At 47.5% G+C, this 21843-nt stretch overlaps 1 protein-coding gene across 1 annotated transcript; it reads left to right on the forward strand.

The window, feature by feature from the left end:
- Window positions 1–134: 134 nt before the first annotated feature.
- Window positions 135–15630, forward strand: CSRNP1 (cysteine and serine rich nuclear protein 1). The gene is made up of 5 exons (XM_030444067.1): window positions 135–267; window positions 7267–7462; window positions 9687–9946; window positions 10300–10596; window positions 11691–15630. The coding sequence occupies exons 2-5, from the start codon at window positions 7291–7293 to the stop codon at window positions 12672–12674; spliced, it is 1713 nt and encodes a 570-aa protein (XP_030299927.1). The 5' UTR covers window positions 135–267; window positions 7267–7290; the 3' UTR covers window positions 12675–15630.
- Window positions 15631–21843: the final 6213 nt, after the last annotated feature.

Below are 21843 nucleotides of genomic sequence, written 5' to 3' on the forward strand. Positions count from 1 at the left end.
AGGGAGGGAGGGAGGGAAAGAGGCGGACGGGCAGGCAGGAGGCAGGCAGCCCGGGGTTGGGGGTGGTGGTGGCAGGAAGCCGGGCGGGCCGGGATCGCGCCGGCCCCGCGCCTGTCACCGCCTGCGTCAGAGCTCGGAGTTTTCCACTGACGAAAAAGGGCAGCGCGGCGCGGCGCAGCCCCGGCCCCGGCAGAGCGGGAGGCGCCGCGCCAGGCACCGCCGCTGCAGCCGGAGCCGCCGCGCCGACACCAACAGCCGCCGCCGCAGGTAGGGCCCGCGGGGGAGCAGACGGCGCCGGGAGTGGGGCTATTTGGACGGGGGGTGTCCGCCGTGGGGCTGTTTGGACGGGGGGTGTCCTGCGTGGGGCTGTATGGACGGGGGTTGTCCGCCGTGGGGGTGCTCTGTAGAACGGGTGTGCGGGTCGGGGGGTTGGTGTGTGCGGTCTGGTGGAGTGTCCGGCGCGGCTGCCGGGGGTCCGGTTGAGAGCTAAGGTCGGTGTTTGCTCATGGAGGGGTTTGGTGCGGTGTCCGGCTCGGTGTTCGGTTGCCGGGGGTGCGAATGGGAGCCCGTCCCGGTGTCTCGCCGTTTGGGGGGTCTCTGCCCCGGTCTCCCGCAGCCCGGAGGCGGGCGGGTCCGCCGCGGCGGCGCCGTCTGTCCGGGCTGCTCCTGCCCGGGGCGAGCGGAACCCGGCTGGGCTGGGAGGGTCCGGGACCACCACCACCACCCCCCCAAGGCAGCGGGACCGCGTTTCCCCAGGGTGAAGAGCACTTTGCTGCTCCCCCGGCTCTCCCGCACTTTCCCCCGGGCAGAACCCCCAGCGCTTTATATACGCATAAACACCTATATATTTATTTAGAGTAGCGCGGAGTTTTTTCCCCTCTGTCACTTCAGGTTCTGCTCCGTCTTTACGGCTGCGGTTACAATTTTCTGATGTTGAAAGAAAGGCGGGGGGGGTGTGGGGGGGTGGGTTAGAAGGAGGGTGCGGAGAGGAGAGCCTTGCCGTCTCGCTCTTCCCCAAATCTCCGGGCTGGAGATGCTTTCCCGTCGCTACAGCAACACCTACCGACCGCCTCACGGATGGACCGACGGACGGACCGGCAGTAGGGCCCCCCCTCCTGCCGCCTCCCGGGATAAAACATCGGGGATTTTACTGCGCACCTGAGGAAAAAAAAAAGAAAAAAAAAAAAAGAAAAAAAAATTCCAACCCTAAAACTACTCGGTTTTCTCAGTGTGGGTTTTTTTTTCTTGCCCACCGCCCCCCCCCTTCCCCTCCGCGACATCCTTCAAAGTGTCTGTCACCTCCGAGTTACATAATGTCGCTGTAGGAAGAGGGTGACACATAGGGACATGGGGACAGCCCGTTCCTAAAGCAGCCGTGCCTTCCTAACGTATGCAATGACATCGCCTCAGTGGCACGGAGAGAAAACCCTCACGGCCATTTACAAACCCCAAAGTCTTGTCATTTGTTACAACGAACTCATCAACAATTACTGTTTTAATTATTTTTTCCCCATGATTTCCCCCTCCTCCCTTCTCTGCTGAGCAGTTTGCAGATGTGGCCCCCACCTCAGTCAAGGTTGGGGGGGGGATGTATTTTCGGGATGGCACATTTGTTCTCTGCCTGGAGAGACTCTGCAGCTCCCGGCGAGCCTTTAATAATTCAGCGCAGGAAATGCGTGCGTATATATAGCAGGCAAGGTAATGCACAGCGTGTACCTACAGGAGGACAAATATGGAAACCTGGCGTGAATTATTCATGAGGTGTAATCAAATAGAGGATTTTCCTAGACAAAGCACACTTTGCTGTTTTCATCTTTATTACAGCACAATCTGCGCCGGGTACATTTGAACCTCGTGTCAGATAACCTTTAATGTATTTGCTATTGTTTCTTATTCACCTTCTGAGCTTTCGGTGAGAAATAGGGGCTCGATAGAAGAATCTGAAAAGCCTTTTTTTCTTTGTGGCCTTCCCAAAAATTAGCAGATGGAGTAAATATTTCTCATGCACTTCCCCGGGGAAGGTGTTTTTTGCTTGTTCAGTCTCTGGCAGGGGAATGAACTCGTGGTGCTAGGAACTGATTCATGCTCCTGCTCCGTGGCACGGGGTACTTCGGGTTTTGCTGTTGCATAGTAGGCAGAGGCTATTTTTAACCAGAGCAAGGTTATGAAACCTTAGACCCAGCTGAGTGAAAATAATCTGATCTGAACTGGAAAGCAGAGCCTGAGTGGCAGGGAACACACACGGGACCATCCACTGTAGGGTCCCAGTGGGATGATCCCACTCACCTTGGCCCTGGTCAGCCCTGAAATTGGGAAGTGTTGTCATCATGGAGCCTGTCACAGCAGTGCTGGGGAAACCACTTAAGTAAATATGCAAAGAATTAAAATAGTTAAATGAAGGAGCAATGAATCAGTGTTGATAGTGTGGTGATTCTTAAGTAACCCAGAGGTGTTACTGGAGCCACCACTGCTGTGGGACATCAAATATCTGGGATAGCTAAATGGGAAACTCATCTCCACAGCCAGCTTTTGGGGATACTTGCACCAAGGGTGCCTGACCAGCAATAAACAGCAGCATGTAAATAAACACTGACCCCAAAAAATCCCCCAGGTTTGCTCCACGAGCTGCCTTTGGAGCCGTACCTGGCTAAAATATGCACTGGTGTTTTTTAAACTAATATTTACTCCTGCTAGACCTGCACAGCCACTGTGTCTCTGGGGGAGGGAGCAGGAGCTGCTCTGACTCATGGCTCAGCAGTTGTGAACTTGCTCCCAGCGCCTGAGCCCTTATCCCAGTGTGCCAGGAAGAGTCCACCTTGGCTTCCCCTGGCTGCAGGCAGGCAGCTCTGCTTGTGAAGTCGGCAAACCAGCTCAAAAAGTCACTGGAAAATAAATACTTTGACTACATTGCACTGAGGTTGAGGATTTTTTTAATTATTTTTGTTTGTTTGTTTTCACCCAGATTGCTTGGCAGAGGAAAGTTTGTTTGCAATAGTTCATGCACAGGTTCAGGATCCTTCCATTTTTTTAGGATGCTCCAGCAACAGAAACCTCAAAATTGAAAATATCCTCGCTCATAGGTGCTCTCCTGCAATACCATGGGAGTTGTGGCACAAGCAAAAGCAGCCACTGAACTTGCTGGGAGAAGTTTCCTTTGCCTTGCTTGCACTGCTGCCTTTGCTTGCCCCGTGCAAAATGCATAAACAGCCCCAGAAACACAACGCTGAAACATCTTCTCCACATACTTATGCACAAAGCCTTGATGCTTCTTTATGCAGTCTCTGGTAAATAGACTAAGTGGACACTGGTAGGGGTTTTGGTTGCCTTCCTCTGTTCTTGGCTAAACAAATGCCAAACCTTCTTAAATCTGAATTACTCGAAATATTTACTGGTGAGACGTCGTCCAAGAGGAGGATAGTTAAAACATTAATTCCTCGCATTCCAGTGTATTAGGGCTTTACCCTGCGACTTGCCAAGCTCCAGAAATGGAGAAACTTTGCAGATTCAATTCCCTCCCCCCCCACACACAACTGGAGAGCCACCCTCCAGCCCCCCAACTTTAGTGCTTTAAAAAAAAAAAAGAGAGAGGGAGAAAAAGAAAGGAATGCACATCTGGGCTAAATATTTGTTAGAAAGTATTCCCAGGATAGTGGGAGTTCTGGTGCCAGAGAGGAATTCCTGCGGGTTTGATCCATTGCATTATGTACTTGTTCCAAAAGCTGTTTTCAGTAAAATAGATGAGTAAGAAGTCTTAGCCAAGAACAGAATGTCTTTTTTGGCAACTAAAAGGAAGATAGGATTATTTTATTTCAGGTTATGTAAAAAAATTAAAAAAAAAAAAAGAAAAAGGTGGTAAAATCCCATGCTCGGTGGTGCCTGCAGAGATTTGCAGTGGCAGGCACAGATCTCTATATATGTATTTTCTTTTTTTTGTGCTGCTGTGCACATTTTTGTGACTTCTTTGTAAGACATCAATGTGGATTTAAGATTACTTGCGGAATTACTGCAGTTAAAATATCCTCACTGTGTCTGAATTGGCCTCTGGGTTTTTCTGGCTGAGCAGCCAGCAGTTTTGGTGACTTGGCTTTCAAAGGCAGCATCCAAATTGCTGGCATGAATTCCTGCTCCCAAGTGCCTGGGCAATGAGGGGAGGTCAGGACTGTCTCTGCTTTGACAGTGAAACCCCCATATTGAGGGGGTTTTGGGGGCTGGATACAGGTAGACATCAGTGGGAACAGCCCCACTACATCAGGTAGAGCTCCTGAGAAAGATTTGAAAACTTGACCTGGAAAACATCACAGCTGTAAATTAGCAAAGAGGGGGAAGGGGCTAGGGGGAGCGGGGAGAATTAATATGTTTTGGCTGGTTGACAACAGGTTCACCAGCTTTTTCCCATTAATTGAGAATCATGTGTGCACGACACCTACTTTGCATTAACAGAACAATAGGTGTTTTGAATAAGACAGCATGCCAAAGGTGTGGGTTTGGTTTTTGTTCTTTTTCCCCTATGCATTTGGCTTATTCTCACAGATGAGAGATGCACACACCTACCTTCATCCTTCTGCCAGATGTGGCTAATCAGCAATGGTAGTTTTAAAAATAAAAATAAAGTTGCACCATCTTAGACACAGCTTCCCTTGGCTCTCCCTTGGTGTTTTGTGTTAGCTCAATTAGCCCGTTTGAGGAAAACACTTTGGGTTTTTCTTGCCATGTCCTTTGGGGGAATGTGGGGGGGTGACAGTTCCTGGTGATCCCTTTAAGTCTGTGGGGGACCTGGGTATCAGGGTTTTGTCATTCTGCAGCATCATCATGTCCCCTCTCTTGCTTCTCTGAGAGCCCTGCAGACCAGGTAGATCCTGGTAGAAACAGATGGCACGTGGGTTTGGTTTTTGTTTTTGTTTTTGTTTTTTTTGCTCCAGACCTGGGAGTTATCCCTGTCTCAGCAGTGTGAGCTTGGCTGCTCCACCACCCTCCGGTGTCTTCCACAAGTCTTGGATGTGGTCAACATCACATCTCCAAGGGTGTTTGCCAAGGGACGTGTGTCCTGTGGGCATTTAGGAGCTGATTTCTCCCTCCCTTGGCTAGGCAGCAGTGTCCTTCACTGGCAGTGAAGTTGTTGCTCTGTGGCATGAACTGATGCTCTTTGAAGCCATGTGTAGGGTTTTGTTTTTGGTTTTTTTGCAAAATTTTTGGCTGCTCCAGGTGGCTGATGGGTCAGAGCAAACTTCTGCATGCAGCCCAGGCTTTGATTCAGCCCCCTGCCATGAATTTGAAGGGCTTCTTTCCTCCTTGTTGTGTGAGAAAGAGCAGAAGGCACAAAAATAATAGAAATAAAAATAAACTTAAATGTAGCCAGGTAGCTGGTTTGGGTGTCTTGGCTGCCTGCGAGCTCCTCCAGGCAGGAAAAGGGTTAACCCAGGTGTCAGGTAGGACATGTGCTACTGGGCTGGAGGGTGGCCAAAGCCACCTTCTCCCCATCTGTTTTGGATTAAGACCAAAAAACCAACAACCCCTCAGTTGCAAAACCACCTGCAGCTCTGAGGAGGAGGGATGGAGGGCACCATCTCTCCCCCATCCCCAGCTTTGGGGGTTGTGAGGGATGCAGAAGTTCCCCAGGTGTGTGTTGCAGTGAATGATGGACTTCTTCAGGCTGAGGATTATCTTAAGGATTTTTTTTTTTTTTACCTTTTAAGGGACTGTTGTCTTCTGGGAAGCTATTGGTAAACATAATTAAGGAGGGTTGGCACAGGGCTTTGAAGGCAGGCCCTGTGCTTCCATCCTGCTACCTGGCATCCTGTGGCTCTGTCGAGATCTTGACAAACCCATCGTGAGGTGTTTTTGAAGCTGGTGGGGTTTCTGTGTCACCTGCTTAGGGCTGTCAGCAGAGTGGGTTTGGTGGTTTGTTTTATTTTTTTTTCTTTTTTTTGGAGACTTAATTTAACTTCAGACATGCAAAAGAGAGTGAGAAAGTGCTACGGTTACAACAAACTGATTTGGCTGGTGGAGGAGTTTCAGCTGGTGGGAGAGGATGGGGACCAGGTGTCTGGCACCCTTGTATCTGCACTTTCACTGTCCTGGGGCTGTATGTGTCTGAAGCATCCCAATGTCATCTGAATATCAGGGATGCTTTAGGTTTTGCCTGTTACCTCTGCTTTTATTGGATCAGGGAGGTGGCTGGTAGCATCCTGCATCTCTGGGGCTCTCCCCTCTTTGCTTGAGGGAGTTTCTGGGCTGGGGCTGCATTTCTACCACCATGGGTTTGCCTCACAGCCTGACGGGATGGGGTCAAAGGAAGTCACTGCTGCAGCAGCAGCCTGGTCTTCAGCTTTGGGTATAGCTCACTGGCTTCCAGATAAGCTGGCAGCGACTTCTGCAGAAGCAGGGGCTTCTGGTATAGTGTTGCCAGCATCTAAAAGGAGAAATGGTCCATCATCTATATAAAAGCATCCCAGGTTAGGTGGGGTCTGATATCCATTAGCACAAATTCAGGCAATGTGTGTAGCTTTTGTGCAATTTCAGGAAACAAAACCCCACAAACTTTATAAAAGCAAAGGTTAAAAGATGAAATAGTTATCTTTTAATTTTTTACTATAAGATGAGCAGAGGAAAAGCATGCAGTAAATTTATGAATCTAGGCAAGTACAGAGCTCCTTTGTTTTTAATTAGCTGCATTGTTTTTAATTGCTACTATGCTTGATACATAAACCCAGCCTAAGCAAGAATAGCTTATTGAATGGGGGACTGACTATGAAAGGCACCGTGAGAAGGGCTGTTCTTCACAGTTGATATATTTGTATTTCAGTGCTTCATTTAATAAGTCTGTTTCCCCAGGGGGCTGTAGCAAGTAAATCATGCCAACAGATTGTTCTTTGCAAACTGGCTTATTTTTGTAATTAGCAAGACGTTAAAGCTGTAACTGCATAGCAAGTGAGCTGGGTAAGAAGTTAGCATAAAAGAATTAGTAAGCAAAATGTAATACTTATTGCTTGATAGCGTTTGTGTTGATTGCATTGGTTTCTGGACAGTTTTTTTGTCTGTGATAGTCAGTTTTTCTGTAGTATCTTAAAATGGGAGACAAAGTCAGCAGGTATGCCCAGTGAGGTAGGAAGGTCTGGTTTTTAGGGGGAGCACATTTTGGGAACCACACCTGCATGGTCAAGTGGGTGTGGTGGAGAAATCTGGGTGGGGGTTAAAGCTCTCCTGCTCATCACCAGAAGCTGTCAGTAGTTCCCTGGTTTAATTTTTCTTTTTTCCTTTGTTTTCCAGTTACATGAAAAGTACGGCGTCACCATGAGCGGAGTATTGAAAAGGAAGTATGAAGAGCTGGGGGATGACAGTACCTACTGCTCCTCCTCCTCCTGCTCCCCTCTCTCCTCCTCAGCATCCTCAGGATGGGAGTCAGATGAGGAGAGTTCCCATGGGGAGCCCAAGCCCAGCTCTGCCTTAACGCCCAGCTTCACCCGTGAGTATCTCTGGCAGTCCCTTTCCTGGGATCTCATGTGGCTCTGCATGGGCTTTTAGGATGTGGGGGTGGGTTGTCACCATGCAGAGACCCCCCTGGAGCACACCTTTACAGGTGGAAGCAGCCATCTGGCCAGTTCCCTGTCATTATCTTAATTTATCCTGTTTTTTTAATCAGCCACCATCCTCAGGGTAGTTTTCCCCAGCCCTTCCTCTCAGCATTTATCATTCCTTTATAATGTTTCCAGACGTAGAAGCCCAAGGATCTTGGTGTGCAGAGGCATGCAGGTCAAGTCAGTGTTGTAGGACCATCCCATCCTCCCTCAGTTCCCTGTCAAGCTATTCCATAGGCAAAAACTAAACAGACACCAAAGGCCTGTAATACTGCTTTTTAAAAATGATTAACCAGTAGTGTGATTACCATTTCAGAACTCATTTCCTACATGAGCTGGGTTCCTTGCCAAAGAACATGACACATTTGACATTGCCTCTGCTGTTAGTACAGCTAAATGCTATTTTGTTTTCCCAGCAATATGAGTTTTGAGAGCTTTTAGGAAAACACAGAAGACAAGGTTGTAAAATCCTTTATCTGCCGTGTGAAGAAAAAATAAAAAGTACAATAGGGGAACATCTTCACAAAGTAGAAATAGTCCAGCCTAGTGAATTATATTGAACACCAACTGTACATAGCAGTTAAGGTCCACTTAGCAGACATACACAAACACGTAGTTGTCTGAAAAGGCTTTAGAAGTCTTGTAATAATAAAGAGTCTCATTCTTGCTTGTCTTCCCAGGTTTTGTGACAAAACAATGAACTTTTTGTATTCTCTGGCTCAATTGGAAAAGGGTCAGGAATGGGAAAACAATTTCAGAGGAGGGGTGCGGGGAGAGAGAAGCAAATGCCAAAGTGCAGCAGCTCAGCCGATACATGATGGTAGTGGTTAACTTGCCTTTTGAGAAAGAGCTAATGTTTTAGAAGATTGACTCAAGGTTGTTATGAAAATGCAACTTGCAGTGCAAAGATACCATCAAAGTGATTGCAGAGCCCAGTGTGAAACCCTCAGCTATTTAGCAGAAGCTGCTGACACAGCTGGGTGAACAATTTTTCTTTCTTTTTTTTTTCTTTTCATGTGAAATTGAAATGCTGTATTTTGGCAAGTGAGACTTGTAAAACGTGGGTGCAGTTAGCTGTCTGGTCTTGCACTTTCCCAGCCTTTGGGGACAGCCAAACTACCCGAGCCCCTCAGGTTTTCAGCAGTCCTTTCAGTTGGCTCTGTGGTGGCACCCAAGACATCAAAAAAAAACCCTGTCATGGAATTTGTGTGGAGCTGACTCTTTCCTGAGGTGCTCATGCAGCAGAAAAAGCAGCTGTGGAACCCAGTACCACCACCATTGGCTTTGCTTTCTGTGGCCAGCTACCTTCATGGAAATTCATTGACTCTGAAACTGCCCTGGCTAATGAGCTCACCTCCATCTGCTCCCTTTGCATGTGCAAATGTGCAGAGCCAGGTATCTCTGGAGAGGCTCCACTGTAAATGGTGTGTAGCATGTTTCAGCAGTTTAAGATAAACCAGAGTCAAGTTTACCCTGGGATCACCTGCATAAAGATTAACATCTTTGCAGCTGCTCTCAAATGAGTCTCTTGAGAATAAACTACAGATTCATAGTTCCTCCCAGTGGATGGTGAAAGGAAGCACCAGAAAAACAGCCAGTTGGGCTATTTGATGCCCTGCCACAAAAGCTGGAGCCAGGCTGTGCTAGAGTTTCAGGGCTTCAGCATCGTAGGAGCAGACCACGAGCTCCTGAATGTGGGACAGGGTGGTTGAGTTTAGAGCAAGACAAGCACACAGGATGGTTTGTTGGTTTGTTATGCTCTGCTGCATGTGAAGAATAAGCAAATGTATCTTTACTGGAGGAAGTCAGGCGGGAAGGAGAGGCAGCAGCTGTTTCTTAGGGTAAATCAGGTTGGTGACTCCGCTGCATTGGAAGTGGGCTTAGTTCCCTCTCCATCCTCATCCCACCTTTGAAATGCTAGAACCTAATCCCCACAGAAGCCACGATGCAATGTTGAAGCCTTTTCCTATTATGCACCTACTCCAAATCTCTTTGTAATATTTATAACGTTTGCAATGTTTCTCTCATGTCTGCAGGGTGGCAGCACTGACTTTGTGCTTTGTTGTTTGTTTTTCTTTATTTATTTTTTTTTTGTCCTTCCTCCATTTTTAGCCACCTCTATCCTGAAGAAATCCAAGCGACTAAAGAAGAACAATGTGGAGTTTGACCGGGTCACTGTGTTTTACTTCCCACGCTGCCAGGGGTTCACGAGTGTGCCTAGTCGTGGGGGCTGTACCCTGGGGATGGTGAGCAAACACAGCTCCTCCCGGCAGTTCACCTTAGCAGAGTTCTCTAAGGAGCAGGAAAACATTCGTCGGGGGAAACTTGAGGAGAAATTAAAGGAGGAGAAGTTGGAAGCGTTGAAATGGAAAGTGAGTAAGGAGCGTGGGGCTGGTGAGGAGTGGGTGGATGTTGTTAGTTAATGGCTGATTTCTCGTGGGAGCTTTTCTGAGACCTCAGCACATTTGGTCCTCAACCCTGTTTGGGTCTCCAACAAACACAGACTTCAGCGAGGGATTTTCAGCTCAGTTTTCCACTTTAGGAAAAGCAATGGAAGAGACACTGAGTCAGGTGTCTCTCTGGTCTCTGGGGGCTCTGACACACGTTTTGGGCCTGGGGTCAGTCACTGTGTGGGGGCAGATATTTCTTGTTTCTGAAATGGGGGTGCTGGTGGCTCTGTGTCCCCAACAGATCCCTCATGCTCTGCCCATTTTTATGCTCTCAGCTAACCATGAATGGCACGAAGGTGTCAGAGGAGGCCAACCAGCTCACCATCGAGGACATCTCTGACGATGACATTGACGTCAGCAACGTGGACCTGGAGGATGGCTTCTTCCTCCAGCCCTACCCTGCCAAGAAGAGACGGGCACTGCTGAAAGCACTGGGGGTGAAGAAGATCGACAAGGAGGAGAAGCGGGAGCTGCACAACATCCGCTTGTCCCGGGAGGACTGCGGCTGCGACTGCCGGGAGGTTTGCGACCCCGAGACCTGCAGCTGCAGCTTGGCAGGCATTAAATGTCAGGTACTGCCCTCCCCTCTGGGCACAGGGGAAAACCCACAGCTGAGACTGATTGTGTCCTGTTAAAGCAGGATGGGGTGTTCAGCAAGCAGGGTGGATTTAGGGCAGCTTGTAAAAATGCTTGGAGCAAAGCAGGTGAGAGAAGCTCTTGGAGATGCTCCCCAGGCTGTAAGGCAGATGCTGCTGGAAAGTGTCCACTTCCCAAATCCCACGTGCAGCCATCCACCCACTGCCGTAGCTGGCAGCCCCAGGGATGTCCCCAAGCCTGCAGCGGGAATGTGCTTGCCACGTTCTTCCCCATGAGATCTCTGCCTGCTAATCTCCTCTCGGGGATGGGCCACGTGGGGATGTCTTAGCAAATGAAAGCTGCTCCCTTCTCACACTAGGCTGCTATTTCTCCTCCTTTCCCTGGTTTAATCTTTTTTCCCCTTGATGTGTATCACAACTCCCAGCACGCTTAGGCAAATGTAGGAGCATCAGTGCCAGCTCCCAGCAAGCTGTGCAGAGCCCCCACAACGTGGGGTCATCCCTGTCTATTTGGTTACTTCAGTATATTTTGTATTTTATTTTTTTGTGGGTACTTGCCCAGCTGTGTTGGGGGAGCCATATTCCCTGTTCTGGGTGCTGCTTGCTGTCTCCTTACTGTGGCTGGGGGTGGTGAAGGGTGGATGTGTGCAGACAGACTGATGCTCCGTGTGCCTCCTCTAGTGGCTGCTGGTAACAGGGACATAAAGCTGCTGCAATTGCCTGTTGAGCAATTTGTCCTTGTCTCAGCAAGGGGCAGAAGCTAGCAGTATGGATCAGCTATTAAATATCATGTAAAAAATTCAGGTTTTCCTCCTTATTTCTCCTCCTTCTGGAGTCTTAGATTTTGCTTTACTTCGGAACCCTTCAACTGGAGTTGCACTGAAATCCAGCTTTTTTATGACAACCCTTCAAAGAGCAGTGTTTCTTGTAATTATCTTTCTTTTTTCAATCTGCTTTTGAGCCAGTCAGCTGTTACTCGGTTTCTCAGAGTGGGTGTGTTGCAGACAGTTCTGATTTTTGCACCACCCTGTTTGGTCCTTACCCTCAACTTCTGCTTCTCCCCATTCCAGATGGATCACACCTCCTTCCCCTGTGGCTGCACTAAGGACGGTTGTGGCAACACTGAGGGCAGGATCGAGTTCAACCAGGCCCGAGTGCAGACCCACTTCATCCACACCATCATGAAACTGGAGCTGGAGAAGCAGCAGCAGAGCAATGAGAAGGTGGCAGAGGCCGAGCCCCCTTTTCGGGAGCGGCTCCCACCCTTGGGATGCACTGGGGGGAAGGGCTCCTTGGAGGAGCGTGCTGTGCCGCTGGCACCTGCCTTCCAGTTCAGCCCTGACCTGGAGGCCCTGGGGGAGAACAGCTGCAGCAGTGACATGACAGACTCCTCCATCTCCTCCCACCCCAGCGAGGACCTGGAGGAGCCCTACGAGAGCCTCCCCTCCGACAAATCCCAGTCGGACGTGGACGACGACGGCTTGGCACGGATCCTCCACTTCAACGACTCGGATGCTGAGGAAGAGGGAGGCCATGGCCAGGATGACTTGAGTTGCTTCCATCCCACTGACTTCTTCATCGAGGACCACGGTAGCGAGGCCAAGTCTGTCCCAGGCCACTTGTCCCACCTCTCCGAATGCCTGGATGAGAATGCCAACCAGGATGGTGGGGGTTTGCTGGAGGATGCCACCCACGCGCGGTGCGATGGGTTGTCCTGCTGCGCCTCATCCCCAGCAGAGCCTTGCTCCAAGAGCTATGCCGACCTCAGCCTTTCCTCTGACTCCTTGGATTTCTTCCAGTCCTTCTCAGACTATAACTTGGGACCTCTTTACAACTCCTTAAAGGAGTATGAGAACCTCGATAACTTCTCAGCATTACAGTTTCAGTTGCCTAATTTTCCTGGCTTCCCGCAAGCTGGAGATCAGGGCTCCTGTTTCTTGGAGTCCCTCATTGGTTTGTCTGAATCTGTCCCTGAAACCCCAGCCCCTTTCACAGACAATCAACTTTTGGAGGATGCCATCAAGTCATCACTGATGGAGACAGTGAAAGTGTGAAATGCCCATGTGGCTGAGGCAGCAAGGGCTGGTGCCGAAAGGAAAACTGAAAAATTGTTGGACAGGCAAACTTTCACCAAAAGGATAATGCGCTACTCGAAATTAAGGAAAGAAAAAAAAAACCCAGACAACAACAGCAAAAAGACTTTCCAAGCAAACAAACTATTTTTGGTCTTTATAGAATGTGGACGTTTTGACATACTGCAGCTACAATCAGTCCTCTCGCTGTTTGTGCAAAAATTTCTAAACTTTCATGATGGGGTTTGGGGGGAGGGAAGGGAAGAAGACTTCCACGTATGAATTTCCTTGTGTTTTGTATGAAAAGACCTGTCAAGAAATACTCCTCGCTAACGTTGCCAGTCGTACACACAGCCCCTTCTAGAAACGTTTCAGTGTTGTGGGAACTTTTTAAGACAACTTTTTGAAGCTGTATTTATTGTGAAAATACGTGGTTTGCGTAAGAGTTAGTCCAACGTGCTCTTGCGTTTAAATCGGACAAGGTTTACAGAAGAGATCCATACACCATATACATAATCATTCTTCATCTATTTATTGCAAATTCCAGAATTTAACTAGCCACTGAAGCTTGAACTAGCATGAAACCTTATTTAAATTGGTAATACCTCAGATGTATTATGTGTACAATCATTATTATTTTTTTTGCATAATATATCTGTATTTATTTATTTTCTACCTGTAGTACATGAATAGCACTGTGGTTTATCAATGACCTGGAAGGGCAATAAGGTCTTCAGCAGCACCCATCCTAAAGATGACCCTGTTTTTTTTTCCTGAGTCTGAAAGGTGTTGGCTGTTTTGTCTTCACATTTCTAAAAGAGCAGAATGCAAATTGTTGGGAGGGGAGGGATGGGGGAAATGTCTGTGCAATGTCCTTTGGTCACTATCAGCCTTCTAGTAGACGTGATGTGTCTGATCTCCATAATGCCACTATGGAGAAGAAAACCCTCAACTTTTCAAGAAATAATAGGAACTAGCTCTATTTAAACAAGAACAACAACAACAACAAAAAAACCCAACCCACTCCACCACCCTTTTCATAAGTTATTTTATAATTTATTTAATTTCCTGAGCATTTGGCCATAAGATCTGTCACAGTTAGTTGTGGTGCCTGAATCTGCAGAGGAGCTGTGTGGGGGGGTGTGACAAAGGGGACCTTTGCAGGCCAGGGGGGGCTTTGGGAGAGGAAAGCAAACAGCAGCAACACTGTGCTCATGCTCCTCAGCAAGTACTCCTTAGGACTTCCCAACATCAAGAGTGTTGCATCTCCAAAACCTAGTGGGGTTTATACTATTTTATTGGTTTTTAATATAGGTTCATTGGGTGACTCAAAATAGATGGACGGGAAGGTTATTGGGTTACCCCTCACTCTTCAAGTACAGTTTTAGAGGGAGGGAAAAAATAATGCCTGAAAACAAAGCTGAAAAACTTGAAGGATTTTTTTATTTAATGAGATAAATCATTGTGTTTAAGAAGGATATTGGGGGCCCTCTTGTCCTTTTGTTATTTAAATCAGTTTGAGAACATGCCACTGTTTGGCCACGAGATGTAACTGGACATAAAATCTTTATGTCAGTGATACACTAAGTGCCTATGCCAGCAGTATTGGGAAAAAAAACAAAAACAAACCTGCCAGCTTTAAATCCCTGCTTGGGAAACGTGAAGTTTAGGGATGAAGTGATGCCTGGTGTTGCTGGCATGGGGCAAGGCAGCAGCTTTGGCAGTCCAGCCCTGCTGCCTTGGGAGCTCTAAGGGATGCAAAGACACTCAGATGGGGATGGGAGGAAACCTAAAATACAGATTTGGGGATTTTTCTGTAGGTTGAGCTGCTTATATCCCAACAGAGAGGTGGTGCTCTCAGGTACCTGCTATTCCACAGGTGCCTTGTGCAAACCTGGCAGAATTTAGGAAACTTCTGATGGATGAATATGGCGAAGGCTGAGTTGTTTGGGTTGTGGTTTGGTTTTTGTGTTTTGTTTTGTTTTTAATCATTATTATTACTATTTAATTGTGCATCTTCTCTGGTATTGAGCCAGTCAGCTTGGAAGTGGAGCTGCTGACCCAGGAGCAGACGCTCACCCCGTGCTTTCCACCGCATCCTCCCGTGAGGCATCACCCTGGGGACCTCCCCATTGGGCAGGAGGGTGACTGTAGGAATACTACTGGCAGATGGAGGATTCCCTGGATATAAATATATATATATATTAATAATAATTATTACTATTTTTTGTTGTCATCACTTCTTTAGATTGAAAAAATCCCCTTCAGTTATCTCCTAGGTGGTAGTTTCTGTCCTTCAGACTGCATCAAAAATATTGACAGTTGAAAGTTTGGTACTGTTCTTTTTGGTATTTATTGGCACTAATATATTTTGTAACATTCCTAGGTTTCTCTACATATATATATGTATTTATATATATAAAATATATGCAATATTTTATATATATATATATATACACACACACTTTTTAAAAAATTAATGGTGGGGATGGATGCCTGCCTATGTAGATTTTTTTTTTCTATAATTTATTCTTTTTATTTGTGTTGGTGCCAAAAAAACCCATGATTTTTTCTCTTTTCCCCCCTCCCCGGGCACTGAATTGTAAATATATATTTTTTTTCTTCTTCTTGGTATCTGTGTAAAAAGTTGCCTGTTAAACAGTTTAAAAACTGGGTATTTATTGACACAATCTGTAATTATCTAATGTATTGATTGAAACGCTTTGGTTTCAACATAGCTTTATTTTAGCTTTCTTTGTGTATATATTGTGATTATGTTGCTTAAAGGTACAAGTTAAAAAAAATGCTTTATTTTTACCTTATCCATTTGCATTTGTTTATAAAAAAAGCATATTTGTCTACAGCTGCTGTCTCTCATTTCATCAAAGCAATATGAAGAAATTTCCATTACACTTTCAATAAAATAATTTTGTTTGAATACGGCAGTGTCTTTGCCCTTTTTGTCCTTTACTGAGGCTCAAGAATTTGAATGATGGGTGTTTATGCTGCACTGGATGGCCTCGTTGTCCCTTTTTTGTTTGTTTTTGGCATTATTTGCCCTCTTTTTGAAGAGGCCCAAAGTTGCAAGCCCATGTTATTGGCATAGGACCATCCTGCCAGGGCAGGAGCAGCCCTTGGCCCATCTTGTTGTCATCTCAGAGGCTTTTCCTGAGCTTGAGGACACCTTTTCTCACACCTCCAAATGCAGCCCAGAGAAGAGCATCCCTATGCCCTCATTATGGGGTAAGGACATGAGGAACCTGGGGGGCTGAATGCAGATATGGGACCAGTCCCATAGTGGGAAACCAGCTGTAGGATTGGTCCCTGGAGCAAAAGGGGACCTGAGGCAGCTCATCCATCCCTGCCCTTTTCCTTGCATCACAGCTGGGTATGCAAAGAGGTGGGGGGGGGGGGGCTTCCCAGGTAGCTTCTGAGGTGTCCCCAGGTCTGTCACAGCCTCATTGTCACCTTGACACAGAAACATGGCAGGGAACACTACCAAAGCCCTAGGAGGTCACAAAGAGAAGCTCTTGCTGGACAAGGGATGCCCAAAGTCCCTCTGTCTTTGGCCAAGGACAGTTCTACTCTCAGAGGGGCACCCAGTGTCAGTCCCTACTTTCAAATTTTATGCTAAAATAACATGGTTTAAAATACTACTGGGACTGGGACTAGGAAGAACCTTTTCAGCAATTTGCTTAATGGACACAAGGGCAAAAATGTGATGGAACTTCTTCCTTGGTAGTGTGAGAGTCATGTCCTGCAGTGCATCTCCTGAGGCTCCCAAGGTGTCTCTGGCCTCTCAGCCATGCCATGGCAATGTCCCCAAAGGCATTGACTTGTGGTGGCATGTAACAATTGTCCTTTCAAGTGGCTTCCTGCTCCACCACTATGACTTTGTGTGACACAATGCCTTCTATTTTTTTTCCCCCTAAGCCCCATAAAATTGGATGCATGGGGCTGCATTCCAGCTGTGACGTTTCCTGAGCTTTGAGGCTTGAGCCTTGCAGAGGCTGCACCTTTGCAAGGTATAATGGGGAAAAAAACAGTGGTGCCAGCATCCCCATCACCAAGAAGAATTTGGAAGAAATCTTGGGAAGCCCTCAGAAATACATGGAAAATGTATTTCCTCCCATGGCATCCTTGGGACCTAGAAGGACACAGCCAAAAACAGCATCACCACCATCCTGCACCCCAGGGGACAGCAGAGAAAATACTTTTGGGCAATAACAGGGAAATAAGAAGGGGTTGAGGATGTGAGCAGCCCAGGGTGCAAAGCAAAAGCTGAGTGAATCCCAGAAACCTGGATGGGGAAATGTACACCTACCCCATGGGTGTAAATCATAACCTCTGGCATTGACCTACAGCAAGAGACATCAGACCACGAACGCCATTGTCTCATTTTCCATGGGGAACACATTTTTAAAGGTTGCCCCCAGAGCAGAGAAGTTCAATTAGTTGCATAAATGCTTTGTTACAAATTATTTGCTGGGCCATAAAAGCAGCAATACTGACAAGAGGCTCATCCCTGGCTGTTCTGCAGCACAGGGGGAATGAGGCTTGGCCCCAGGTTCCTCACCCAGAAGTATGCATTTAGCTGTGCTGTGGGTTTATTTTTTTCTGCCTTGCAGGTTTTAGGCCTATAATTCCCTCTTATATTAATCATTTGCTGATAGGGAGGGGAAGACCCCCCCAGCATACCGCTCCAGCTGCCACATTGGGGGGTTTGATGCACAGTGATGACTTCGGGCCATGACCCAGCAAAGGGCATCTCAGCCAGGAGACCCCCAATGTGCCAAAACAGCCCCCAAAACTGCCACCTCCCATTAGTCAGACTCCAGCAGGGACATCACCACAGGGAATCACAGAATGATTTGGGTAGGAAAGGACCTTAAGGATCACCCAGTTCCAGCCCCCTGAATGGCCTGGAATACTTCCCACTAGACCAGGTTGTTCCAGCCCCCATCCAACTTGGCCTGGAACACTTCCAGAGAGGGGACATCCACAACTTCTCTGGGCAGTTTCTCACAGCCTTTTCGTGCCAAGAGGAGTCTGTGTTTGCTTTGAAGAGTAAGGCAGGAGAAGCTCTCTAGGAATTTCCCCAGCTGGCTGAGGATCGTCCTTCTTCAAGGCACAGACATAAATGCCATGGCCACTCCACTTTGATAGGGCTGCACCTTAAAAGGGGTGAAAACGGGTACACCCCACTTTGCTTCCATGTCGTGGCAGGATTGATGCCATGATGTTTTCTGCACACACAGGAGGGACATGCACCCATCTGGTGTCACAGAGCTGGAACTCTTGCTTCGTTTGACAGCAGAGTTCCTCCCCATTCCTGGAAATTGGTGGTGATTCATTGACCACAATTAACCTTATCTCTCTGCTCCCACCTTGCTTCGGGCTTCATCACCCTCTTTATTTTCATTTGTTCTCTCTCTCTCTCTCTCTCTCTCCTTTTTTTTTTTTTTTTTCTTTTTTTTTTTTTCTTTTTTTTTTTCTGCTTTTTTTTTGTTTACTGTTTTTTTTTTTACTGGTTTTTTTTTCCTCCAGGCAGCCATCCTGTAGCCTTGCCTGTAACACTCAGAGGCACAGAATTACTCACTGTCTGCTTTCCTTTCATTTTTAGGTGCCTTACAAGAGCTGAACCGTGCCTGTAACCACCAGACTAGAAAGCAATTCTCCCCAGGTGGTGGAGCAGCCTCCGGAAAAGGGGAATGACTCACCGGAGGATCGAAGGCTGAGAACTGGGACAGGAATGGGCTGGGACAAGAGACTCGGCTCCTCCGGACCTGGCGCCACACAGGAATGACACCCGAGGACATTTCTCAGTAGGAACAACGAGAATATGACAAGTAGGATGGACTTTATCTTCAGCAGGGAAAAACACCAAGCCAAGAGCTCCAGGGCAAGGCAAAGGCTCTGCAGCAGCAGGGACAGGTCCCTGTGACCAGGTCCTGCACATGAAGGAAGGGCTTGTGTCTGCTTTGGAGGCAGGAATGTTGGGAAGAAAAATCACTTTTCTGATTGATAAGAAAAAAGCAGGTTTGCACCACATGGGCAAGCAGAGTGACACTGCAAGGGGTCAGGCTGCCCCAGGCCTTCTGCAAAGGCAATAAAAGGTGATGTCTGCATCCCTGCCAGCTTCAAGACCTCTGTTGCTGTGACAGGCACTTTCTCTACCTGTGCACAACCATTTTCCATGGAATTTAGCAGAAGTTTTCAGGTGTCGAGGTTTTAACTCAGACCTAGAGATGGGTTTGGCTTTCCCATAAAAAAGGCACTGCAGAATTGGCAATTGCTGACATGTTCCTATGGCCTGTTTGAGTTTCAGTCTGTCATTCTATGGGATTTGAAAAAAGGAGGAAGTTCAGCTGTTATTCCTTATTCTTTGGAGTAATGATGTCCAACATGACAGAAATCCTTATTGCAGTCTAAGGAAGGGTCTTCTCCATCAAACCAACCCAAATGACAGAGAAATTAAAAGCAGCGTGATTTCTGCACCATGTGAGGGGCCTTCTGTGGTCATAATCTCTGGAGGAGCTGTGGGTTCCTCAGCATTTGGGGAACCAGGTGATGCTAAAGGCATTGGCCCAATGTGAGCAGCCAGGCTGCAGTGTTTTCCTTGCATAAAACAACCCCAGTCCCTGGTTTGCCAGAGCTCTGGCTCAAGAGAGACTTCAGATAAGGAGTTAATAGAGACAACAAAGTTTTCTCCTTCACAGCCACGACCATTAGGAGGGATTTTTTTATGCTGCTTAATCCTCACATTTCCATCAGCTTGTTTTATACCTCTAAGCTTGCTGCTGAGGGAATGGCAGCATTGCCATCTACTGGGCAGCTGCATTCTTCTGCCACAGCCTCTTAGCTGCCCAAACTGCACTTAGGCAATGCTTGCTTCTCTGTGGGACCAGACACTGTGTGTCTCACCGAGATATCATATTTAAAAGTACAAAATAAGGTTTAAATGTCCTACTTGAGTCTGGAGAGGACAAAGGGGTGTCCTGGGGCTTGGCTGTGTTTCCACACCTGGTCTGGCACATCCATCCACAGATGGAGGAAACCATCTATAGAAGATAAAAATCAAAAATTAAAATAAATAAAACAAACCCATCTACACATACATTTTGACCAGGGAAGTTGAGTGAGGGACAAATATGCCTGTGGCTGGATATACTCTGACTCCATCACATTGGTAAAAAACAAACCCACCAAAGGGGGGATATCTGTGACCAACAGAGCTGAGATGTTTTGGCACCAGCACAGAGGCTGTGAAGATTTTCAGGTCAGTCCAACCAAGGAGGCTGAAAGGCTTGAGATGTCCTGGGGACTTGATTCCCTGGGGAACTCATGAGCCACATGCCAAGGTAAAACCTAACAGGAGAACCCTGTCACCAAGATGAATAACATGAAAAGATCTTCCCTCCAAAACAAACCTGCTCCACCAAGATACCCTGCATAGGAAACTGTTCTCTATTACACTTCCCTGGAAATAAATATTTGGCTACTACTTTGGAGTAAATAGAGATGCGTACTTAAAGGTCCTCAAATACTTTTCCTAGTCAAAGCATCCCAAAGAGCTCTCTGGAAATGAAGGCTGAATAATGGCCAGGAGGCAAGGGAGCCCCTTGTAATCCTACTCCTAAATCACCATAATATTTGCCTGCAAGTGAGCAAGGGGGCTATGGGTGAAGGAGTGGTACTGGAGATTTTGAGGGTTATTCTGGTAAAGGAAAACAGCCCCAGGGAAGGATTTGGACGAGAAGTCTATAACCAGAACATTGCTATTCAGCTGGGGTGTGACTGAGGACCCTCTTGCTGAATTTATCTCTGCTTAAATTTAAAGCTCCCCAGTTCTGTTGTGTTTTGGGCCAGTTAAGATGCTCAAGGGCATAGAGATATCATCATGGGGATTGTGAAAAGGGACCTCAGAAGAACTGTGTCCCTTTGATGCCACAGGATGGGATGTCCTCATCCATCCCTACTGACACTGACCACTGTATTTGATCCCTACTCCCACAAACTGTGTTTCAGAGCATCTCCAGCCTTAATTCCCCAAACAGCTCAAGGTGACATAGCCAGTTCCACAGCTCACTAGAGGCCCCTACACAAGATGGGACCAGCCCTGGGAGATCAGTCTCCCATTGCCATGGTTGTCTCCTTTTTCTTCTCCCCATAAAGCTGTAGGGAGCACTAGTTTTCCAAAATCTGGTTTGTTCCCTGGTTGAGCTGCAACCTCCAAGCTTCACATAAAAAGATGGGCAGACTTAAAGTCAGCATTACAGTACTGTGTGTGCCCAGATGTCTTTTCTTAATACCACTGGATATTGACTGTGTCATCTCCTGTCTTCATACAGTAAAACCTGTGTGAAGCACAGCATTTTCCACAGACTTCCCAAAATGTGCTCCTGGGATCCCAGCTTTGTCCAGCAGAGCTGGGGAACAAGTACTTCTAGCCAGGCTCTTGGACAGCAAAGGGTAAACGAGGCACAGGAGAAGCACAGGCACCCTGCCCTGTGCTGCCAGGATATCACCTTCCTCTTATCCAAGGCAATAAATCACCTCTGAGCAGCACAAGCTGTTCCTGTCATCAGAAGGCAGAAGGAACGTTCCTCTTGGCATTGAGGAGGTGATAATGACCATGAATTAGAGCAGAGAGTCTCCAGCACCCCATTCTCCTGCTCCTGCAAGTGCAGCCTGATGTTTCTCCCTCTGGCTCTTGCAGGAGCAGGTCCAGGTCTTGCTAATTCAGAGGAAGAATTTAAAGGAGCAATGTCCAGCCTGGCTTTTAGAGCAAGGAGGTTTCAAGCACCTGCTGGCCACGGAGACCAGGGACAGTTGCAGAGCTGCGTGTGGAAGCAGGGACAACCTGTCCTCTAGTGATCTCATGCCAGGGGGTGGCTGTGGAGTTTGGGGTTGTGGCAAGGCACGTGCATCCTCATTAATATGCTAATGGAGTCCCAGGAGTGCTTTTGGTCCAAGAAGCAGCAATGTCCTCCATGGTTCCCAGCTCTGCTCAGCCCAGGCCAGGGATGGTAGGTGGTGAGAATTTGGGATCCCGTGTGGCATCCCCACACCTCCCCATGGCCCATGCACCAAGCACTTAGAAACAGCCCCCCAGGCACTGCAAAACCACCAGGCACTCTTAACACCTCAG

The sequence above is a fragment of the Calypte anna genome, chromosome 2 (genome assembly GCF_003957555.1).
Source record: "Calypte anna isolate BGI_N300 chromosome 2, bCalAnn1_v1.p, whole genome shotgun sequence".
In the NCBI taxonomy this organism is placed as follows: Eukaryota; Metazoa; Chordata; class Aves; order Apodiformes; family Trochilidae; genus Calypte; species Calypte anna.